The sequence below is a fragment of the Procambarus clarkii genome, chromosome 41 (assembly GCF_040958095.1).
Source record: "Procambarus clarkii isolate CNS0578487 chromosome 41, FALCON_Pclarkii_2.0, whole genome shotgun sequence".
NCBI lineage: Eukaryota > Metazoa > Arthropoda > Malacostraca > Decapoda > Cambaridae > Procambarus > Procambarus clarkii.
In genome coordinates, this window is record NC_091190.1 from 25,840,404 (window position 1) to 25,850,599 (window position 10,196).

Sequence of the window (10,196 nt, forward strand, 5' to 3'; positions counted from 1 at the left end):
ACACCCCCCAACACCCCCCAACACCCCCAACACCCCCCAACACCCCCAACACCCCCAACACCCCCAACACCCCAACACCCCCCACACCCCCAACACCCCCCAACACCCCCCAACACCCCCAACACCCCCCAACACCCCCAACACCCCCAACACCCCCCAACACCCCCAACACCCCCAAGGCTTATAAACAAACATCGAATCAAATATGCAATATTGTTCGTGCCGGAGTAGACTGCACTATCCTGTATTTAAAATTAATACTTGACTGAGATCAATCTTGAAACATTTCGAACAAAAGCGGGATGGAGAAGGTTTGGCAACAACGTTAAAGATGCCTAGTAAACATACCATTAATGCAGTTAGAATAAGTACAATTCTAGAACGTTAAGTTTGTTGAGCGATATCCGCTCCCCAAAATACACACACACACACGCACACACACACACACACACACACAAGGGGCTGGGTGGCTGAGTAAGGGGGCTGGGTGGTTGAGTGGACAGCGCTCTAGACTCGCGGACCTAGGGACCGGGGTTCGATCCCCGCACCTGGCGGAGACAGATGGGCAAAGTTTCCTTAACCCTGATGCTCCTGTTACCTAGCAGTAAATAGGTACCTGGGAGTTAGACAGCTGCTACGGGCTACTTCCTGCGTGCGTGTGTGTGTGTGTGTGTGGAGAAAAAAAATAGTAGTTAGTAACAGTTGATAATTGATTGACAGTTGAGAGACGGGCCGAAAGAGCAGAGCACAACTAGGTGAATACAACTATGTGAAAAACACACCATCAAGCAGCGAGGCAAACGACCAGCTGACTTGATGTAAACAAAAGTGTCCAGACAAGGGACCAACACCCACCTCTCGTTATTATTATTAACATCTTTACTGACAAAATTTAATTACAATTTGGCCTTACCTGCGACTCCTGGTTTAACCTTGACGACGAGCGGACGTCTGGACACCACCTGGGAGCCGCCGGATCACGTTCTGTTTCGCGATTTTGGATGTGATGCTGCCGTTTGGCGTCCCTATTCACCGGTCCGGATTGTTACGACGCCTGGCGCATATATCGTCTTGGGGTCACGGGATTGTTGATAGATTTTGAACGTTTTCTGGCTGGTTCTCCGGGCGGGGTGAGGATGTCCGGCGGCGGCTTGGCCGAGAGGTGCCGGGAGTTGGTGGGTCTTGGTGGGCTCCTGGTGTGCCCTCAGACGTATGAGATGAATAAAAATATTACAATATTCTCATCCAAGTCATTGGGTGAGAATTGGATGAGAGCTTTACTGTTCACCTTGGATGAATAGTAAATAGATGAGAATTTTCATCCAAGTCATTGGGTGAGAATATCATCATCAAATTTGCAGATGATAGACCACTGAACCACACAGAACCATTATAGTGTTGAGAAAAAAATATCTCACTGAGAAATGACAAGATTTCAGTTGGAGCCTTGCAGTACCTTCACCATTGTGAGCTGGGATAGGATTATTGTATCCAAGCATGGAGAACTCATCTTCAGAAAGAAATAGCTTCTTTAGAGAAAGTTCAACACCGGATAACACAAATAATTTCATAATGACCAAATTTCATTAGAAAATGAAGCGACGACGTTTCGGTTCTTCCTGGACCATTATCAGGTTGGAATGTCAGCACTGTGGAGACATGCCCGACAGACCACTGGAACATTATCTAACACAGAGCACAGTTACAAACCCAATAAGAGTTCAACTAAGATTCTACAGAGCAGAAGTTGTTAAACACCTGAGGCATAATGTTACTGAAGGGAACATAAGTGTCATAAATACTCATACTCCGCGTAAGTAAAACAGAAACAAGAAACAAGTCACAATGGGTCAGCCATAGGCTTACAGCCTGCGCAGAAATATCCCTGTAAAAAAAAAAGAAAAATGATCAAGTCGTGTGAGAGAAGAGTGGAAGAGACAGTTATTCTTCAGGCACGTTATTGTGACTCATCATCTGCATCATTCCATAACTAAGTCAGTTCTCATACCAGGAACGGTCGAGGGCCGCAGGACTGACAACACTGCAAACCAGACATGACAGGGCTGATCTCTTGGAAACTTAAAAGACTGAACAATTTGAAGGATGTTGATCCAGACAGCTTCTTCAAAAGGTCAGCGGTAACACATGAAGCAACGGTTTCAAGCTCAACAAGCCACAATGTAGAACTGAAAACAGGAGATGCTTTTCACACACAGGGTTATAAACCCATGGAACCGCCTACCCACCGAAGCCGTTAATGTCTAAACTCTACAGAACCTTAAATTCCAGCATGAAAACAGCATCAGGACAAATGAGGAATACATAGGACAAGCCGCCGGCTTCCAGTCCTCGTCAAGGCCACTAGAGTGCTAGTTGCTCTCAGGTAAATTCAGATACTTTGGGTAATTGATATATAGTAGTTACTATAATGACACGTTCCGTTTGAGGATATAAGAAGCGCATAAGAGTTAGTAGTGCAAAGACGAACATTAGTGTAAAAAAAGAACTTTAGTGTAAAGGTAGTTAGAGGAAGACATACAAGATAATTCAATAAACAATTACAGAGGCAAATATAGAGAGCTTTGGATCACTGCCTTAGACAACCAGCTTCTATAGCTGAGCCCCCAGAGCTAACACTTTACCTTACAAATACATGTAGGTGGTAACATACACGCACACTCTGGGACTCACAAATGAAGCCATGGTGCTGAAAATGTGATCCATGAACTGCCACTTTTGCGCTGTTCCGTTGCCTGACTGGCCTCTTTATGACGTTATATTTGCTCCAAGCCAGTACTGAATCAGTCAGTGTGTAGTGAATATTCGTACTGATTGTTCTTGTTAGTAAGATAAAGCGTATACTAATAATGTGGTTTTGTTAAATGTAATTATTATGTCTTATACTGGATGTTTTCGGAAGTTAAGTTGTACCATTATTCTCTCTCTCTCTCTCTCTCTCTCTAGTGCTCTATTATTCGAGTATTTGTCACGGTTTGGCAAATAAAATAAATCGTTAGATATCACATTTAATTGTCATATTTACACATAAGAATTAGCTCACAAAGTTGGCTAAAAGAAATCAGTCTTTGACACCTATGGATATGAGGGTTGGTATGAGGGCTGGTACTGGGGCTTGAAGGTGACAGCTGGACCGTACTGGTGTGGGTACTGGGCCTCGCCCTTGTAGCTCACCTGGGCCTGGTACCCGTTGTAGTGGTCAGCCACGTAGTTCACCTGGTGGAACAGAGAACAGAAAGTTACAATTATGTCCAGTTATGATAATTTATGATGTATGTTATTTTACAATTTGGTTAAAGTTAAACATATTAATACAACTTACTGTTTGTATGCGGCCGTCAGGGAGAGCAACATTGTATGAGCCCTTCGCCGTGGACCCGTCGGAGTTCTCGTTGTGGCCGAAGTCAGTGCCAGCGTAGTCGTCCTTGACACCGTAGGCGTAGTTGTATGGGATGGGTTCCTGCAAGCATCCATGATACAGAAACTTACGAAATAGAACAGTAAACAAAGGACATAAATAGGATAAGCTTAGATTTAGGAAAGACCTGGGTATATACTGGTTTGAAAACAGTTTTGTGTATTTATGGAACAATTACCGGGAAACATAATAGACGTGGGATCCCTTGATTGTTTCAAGCGTAGGTTAGACATATATATGAACAAGTTTGGATGGATGTAAATAGAAGCTGCGACACTTTTGGGCCAATAGGCCTGCAGGTTCCTTAGTTCTCACGTTGTTAATTTTAATTATATTGATAATAATTTTCATATAAATGACGTTATTATATGGTATTTTATAACTTGAAAGATGTTGACGTAACTTACCGACTTATAAACTGGCTGGCCGTATGGGTCTGTAGGGAGGCCCAGAGCCAGGCTTGCGGTCACCGCCACCACCAGGGCTGCCACCTGTTGAAAGGTAAATGTGTAACATTAACCTGTTCTTACACTTACTGCGCACCGCAACTTTGACGCTACCGACCACAGCGTCAAAATTACCATGCTTTTATGAATTTATAATCCCCGTAATATTAACGTTTAATCTGACTAGTTAGCAAATTGCGCGTTTCGAACGCTGGTTTAAATACGTTATTGTGTGTAATATAGAGACGTGCCTCATTAAGCACTTTGGCTTATATATTAAGGCACTTATTTTAAGTTGATAAGTTAAATGATAAGTAATTTTACATAAATAATTTTCGTAATTTCTCTCATTTGACAATCCAAGCCTGTATTTAGGCCTATTGAGTCCCCCCCTAAGGCCATCTACTGACCTGTAAATAGATGCAACCCACAACAGTTACTTAACTCTCGGGTGCCTGTTTCACAGCTAGATGAACAAAGGCATCAGAAGAAATGACACGTTACCCAACCGTTTCTAGGATTGAAGCCAGGGTTCCTTGGTTGCGAACCGAGGACGTAGCCCACTGAACCACACAGAACCATTATGGTTATCTTGAGATGATTTCGGGGCTTTTTAGTGTCCCCGCGGCCCGGTCCTCGACCAGGCCTCCACCCCCAGGAAGCAGCCCGTGACAGCTGACTAACTCCCAGGTACCTATTTACTGCTAGGTAACAGGGGCATTCAGGGGTGAAAGAAACTTTTGCCCAATGTTTCTCGCCGGCGCCTGGGATCGAACCCAGGACCACAGGATCAAGTCCAGCGTGCTGTCCGCTCGGCCGACCGGCTCCCCGGTGTTGAGAAAAAAAAATATCACACTGAGAAATGACAAGATTTCAGTTTGAGCCTTGCAGTACCTTCATCATTGTGAGCTGGTGTGCGTGTGTGGGAGGTGAGAAGATGGTTGAGAGAGTGGTAACGGAGATGGTAGGCGCTTCCCTTATATAGCGCAGTCTGGCTATCACCATCCCCCTCTCCTGCTGGTGAAAGGGACCTCCCTTGGCGTATGTACCCCATCTTCGTCACCGCTATACTCGTTTACACATACCTTGCCTAACCCAACCATGCCTGGGTTGATCCAGACAGCTTCTTCTGCCCTGACCTGAATCTAAACTGGACTAACCTAACCTGACCTATCCTATCCTAAACTAAGCTAATTGATCCTAATCTGATCTACCGCAGTTTAACTCGACCTGTCCTAACCTAACTCATCCTATGCTATCCTTACATAACCTGACCTATCCTACCTAATCCTGACCTATCCTAACTAAACCTGACTTGACCTATCCTAACCTAACTTATCATATTCCATCCTACCCTATCCTAACCTGTTCTAGTCATCCTAACCTTACGTGACCTATCCTAACCTAACTTATCCCATTCCATCCTGAACTATCCTATCTTAACCTGATCTATCCTAATCTTACCTAATCTTACCTAATATTACCTGACCTGACCTATTCTAACTAAACCTGACCTTTCCTAACCTAGTTTACCTAATTCTATCCTGACGTATCGTAACCAAACCTGACCTGACTTGACTGGACTTAACGTAGCACACTAACCTCACTTAACTCAACCTAACCCAACCTATCCTGACCTCGCATCACCTGACCTAACCAACCTGAACTGACCTAACCCAACCTGAACTGACCTAACCCAACCTGAACTGACCTAACCCAACCTGAACTGACCTAACCCAACCTGAACTGACCTAACCCAACCTGAACTGACCTAACCCAACCTGAACTGACCTAACCCAACCTGAACTGACCTAACCCAACCTGAACTGACCTAACCCAACCTGAACTGACCTAACCCAACCTGAACTGACCTAACCCAACCTGAACTGACCTAACCCAACCTGAACTGACCTAACCCAACCTGAACTGACCTAACCTAACCTGACCTGACCTGACCGCTGCCAATCAAGCGAGAATAAGAGATACAGTGCATTGTATTTATTACACAAGGTGTGCCGGAGGTGTGTGCCGTCAGTCAACTCATATGGTTCAACCCGCCAGAGTTTTATTTTATTTTATTAGTATTATTTTCTACCACAGACGTGGCCACACATTTACAATGCTAACCAGCATATATGCATTTTCTTCTGTCCTCCATGGACAGGGTGAGAGATTTGTTAAACATATAGTTCAGGGATTTATTGATCAACCACAGGTGATTGTAGTGATTTTAAAAGGCTAATATTATCTACAGACATAAATACATAGATACACAGAGTTATGTAGGGCATACGTCTGCCCTACATAAAGTGGTCGATGTGTCTTTTACATAGTGTCCTTAATGTGCATTTACAGAGGTGAAATGTAATTCTGATCAGCTTCCACATATACTTTATACACATACATTCATATACATATATATCTGCCAGAGGTGTTAGGCCCTACATACTGGAGTGGACTGGCCACCCTTCACGAGCTCACCCCAGAGGCTTTCAGCGATTTAAATTGCTTAAATGTGATAGTAACAATGATGTATTAGAGGTGGGTGATCAAGCAGCCTAATTTGTTTTCTATTACCACACCCGTAAAAAAATGTAACTGATTTATCTAACCAGAAACGTACGAACCCAAGCAACCCACCTAGCCTATCGAAGCCAATGCATAGAAAACGTCAGTATTACGATGCTTTGAATATTTTCTCTAAGACAAAGGTATTTAACGAACTAGTCGATTCCGTACCAAAATGCGACTTATTAGAAGAGCGGACGAGATATGTCAACACATCTGTACACTCACTATCTAATTAGTCTTGTAAGCAAAGGTGTGCACAGGTGAGTGTTGTGGACCCGGAAGCCTCGACACTCGTTGTGTAATTGTCGTCTTGCTGAGAGTGCTTCAGAGAGTGCCTCAACCACAAATTACCTGAGAGTGCTCGCTGCTCTGATGGAGAGTACAATGGTGCTGTAATGTGGCAGTTGTGGGAGCTCTGATGGAGAGTACAATGATGCTATAATGTAAGTTCTGTGAGCTCTGGCGGAGGTTATAATGATGCTGTAATGAAACAGATTTTTCAGCTCTAGTGGGCGGTACAATGACGCTATAATGTAACGATTATAAGAGCTCTGTTAGAACTGACGATTCCAACTTTGTATTGCTTACCGTTAAACATCATTTGGGAAGGAACTTGTATTAAATAATTCAGAAAAAACATATTAGTTCATAACAAACTGCAATTAGAGTTTTTTTTCTAGTATTGGCCATATACTCACGTGGAGTATACATCTAGTGGGTTCAGGAAGCTGTTGTTCTCCACAAGCCCGACCTAGAGCTAGGCTTGACTAGTGATAACAGTCCAACAGACAGCAGCCCACATTTTTTTATTTTGTATTAATACATGAGGTACATCTGCATTAGTGCAGCTACCCTAGACTATATGAAGTGGAGTACAGTGTGTCAAAAAAGCTAACTAGGTGATGCTAAAAAATCCCCATCACACAGGATGATTAGTCATACAGAGGCATGTGATAAGCAGTCTGCACTGGCAGACTCCGGATGCATTTTGAGGATATCATCAACACAAGATTGAATATGGTAGCAGTGGTAATAAAAGTCCCCATCTCGCAGGATGGTTAGTCATACAGGGCCATATGTTTAGTAGCCTGCACTGGCAAATTTTGGGTACACTGTGAGGATATCTTCAAGAATACGAGAGTGAATAAAGTAATTGCAAAGTTCCAGGTACCTCATGCTAACTGGTCTGAAAGGTCTAATAACTGGGCATTCAGTGATGTAGTGCAGGAGATCGTACAAGTAGGGAGTTTAGTGTGTTCTTAGTTTATTGGTTAGGACAAATATTTGTTGAACTTCGTGACTTGAAAAGTAATTATGTTGCATTGTGTTTCTTTTCCTTAAATAGCAAATTTCCTATAATTTTTTAATTAATTACTATCCTTGGTAAATCAATACCCGTATACTTAGGTTAAAATATATTAATAATAAGCATGCATATACATATTTATGATTTGTTTAGAGTAGGGTTACACTCCAGCCGAGCCGGTTGGATCGTTTCAAGCGTAGATTGAACACTATGAGTGGGTATGGTTGGGTCTAGACATGCTTGGGTTCCAGACACCCGCAGGCAGCCTTGTCTCACCTATCACACATTTTTCCCCCAACAGAGGAGTACTGGAAACGCTACCTTTGTGTCTTGATAGCAGGCTTAGGGTGTTCTCTTCACACGGATCATCTTAAGCTTTACCCATGTAGTTTTCCTTTGGAACACGACTCGCCAATCGGTGTACAACCAGATTCCAAATTACTGCTGGGTGAACAGGGCCTTCTGCAGTCGTGTTTACTCTTATGTGTTCACGGTTAAACAAGACTTCACATAGGAATCATGTGTGTTGACTCCCCCACCTGAGTTGCACTATATTTGACAAGATTTGCTAATGTTCTGTCTTTTTCGTGTGTATTATGATGTCTAAACATGGCCGCATACACACACACACAATGTGTACAAATATTCCAAAATTCATCAGAACATCACGTGACATAAATCGTTAGATAAGAACATTGATATTTTTGTGTTGCATAAATTCTTAAATGACTGAAATTCAGTTAAGTAATGAACAAATAAATACACGCTATTAATAGTGAGAGGAAGTAAATATAATGGTGTTAGCAGTGAAAATAAAACTCTTAGATATAGCATGAACATGTGCCTCATGTCACCGAGTAAACACAAATGGGTCTATATCGGTTACAATCAATACAAGATCAGCCGTGTAGCGGCCAACACACGCGCTCGCAAGCTAGAGGTCCTGGGTTGGCGTCCAGGCCGGGTGGGAAGACAGCTGTGGCCTGGTTGTAAAGTGAGTTGTGGCCAGAAAGTTCTCACAAGTCAAGCCTGGCCTCGGGCCGGGCTTTGGGGAAGTAGAAGGACTCCCGGTACCCCATCAAGCAGATCTCAAGCAGACCTCTCTGTGCCTGACGACCAACCCCAGAAACTGCAACTCTCTCTCGTCTCTTTGGTAACTACTACACAAAAATTGTGCTTATTGGATTTCGGAGCAAGATATGATTCTCTTAATGGTTTTGGCTTCAGTTGAGTTGCAGATATTTTATCAAAAGACTATTGACTCCCATGACGGAACAACTCACTGGCGTGTTAGTCACAGGAGTTTAGCAGCGTTTTTACTAAGACTTGATAAACAAACTTTCTGAAACTTGACCATATTTATACGTTAAATTTTTTATAATAACTAATAAACTCTTGTGCGATCTTCGTGAAGTCTAAAACTAAATTGCAGATGTGTTTCCTGTACAGTTTGAAGCGACCGTCGCCGCTCACCTGCACATTTGTATTATTAACTTGAAAACGATGAGTTAAATTCATTCAGGTTACAGTGATGACGATAGTGAGTAGTGAAGATGGCTGTAGTGGTGAAGACGATATATACAGTGAGGATAACGTGTAGTGAAGATGTAGGATGAAGCAAGAGGAGGAGAACGGGAGAAAGATGAGGGGAGAGAGGGGGGATGAAATGTGAGAAGATGGGGGGGGGGGAAGGTGAGTAGGGGTAAAAGGGAAAATAAGGGTTTAGAGGAGAGGGAAAGAGGAGGTAGGAGGTGTAAAGAGGGGTAAGAGGAGGGGAAAGATGAAAAAAGGAGGCGAAGGGGTTAAGAGGAAGGAGGGAAAATGGGGAGAGAGGGGATGGAAGGGAAAGGGGATGGAGAAAGGTAGGGTAAACGGGAAAGGGAAAGTAAAGAAGGGGTATACGAGGGTTTGGGAAAACGAGTAAAGAAAGATGTGGGGAAAGGGGAGGGAAAGAATTGCGATGGAATGGGGTGGGTGATGGGGAAGGGAGAGTGAATCTCCCGGGCACCGCCAGGAACTCCTCTAGTACATATTTACAGAAGATTGGTTTGCTTGTATTTCCAAGGCTAGAGGTCAAACCCTTGGGGCTAGCTTCACCCTACTTTGCAGGGTGACTGAAGAGGGATGTGGAACTGACATAACCTGGTTGGGGTCAGCCTCATTGCCCCCTTTTAGTTTAGTCGGCCCCCACTACTACCCCCAAGAAGTCTGATTTTTTTCGATCCAGAGAGTTTTTTCCAGCTGTCCATAATATTGCATATTCTGATAGCAGAAAGAAATACCACCCAACGGTGTAAATCAAAAGCATTAATACTGCTAGAAGGAACCTTGTAAATAGTGTTTATATTTATGTTTCATCTTAATAGCGTTAACAGGTTATTATCAAGTGCTTAATGTGTCAGGTTCTTAACTCGTGTGTGGTTATAACCGGCCACAC

The 10,196-nt window shown here is 43.3% G+C and overlaps 1 protein-coding gene across 1 annotated transcript; it reads right to left on the reverse strand.

Annotated features, from left to right (window-relative positions):
• Positions 1-3,093: 3,093 nt before the first annotated feature.
• LOC123761162 (pro-resilin-like) lies at positions 3,094-3,933 on the reverse strand (the record flags this gene model as incomplete). The annotated part of the gene is made up of 3 exons (XM_045747106.2): positions 3,094-3,234; positions 3,341-3,478; positions 3,844-3,933. Coding segments are annotated over 3 exons (369 nt in total), but the record flags the coding sequence as incomplete, so codon positions are not given.
• Positions 3,934-10,196: the final 6,263 nt, after the last annotated feature.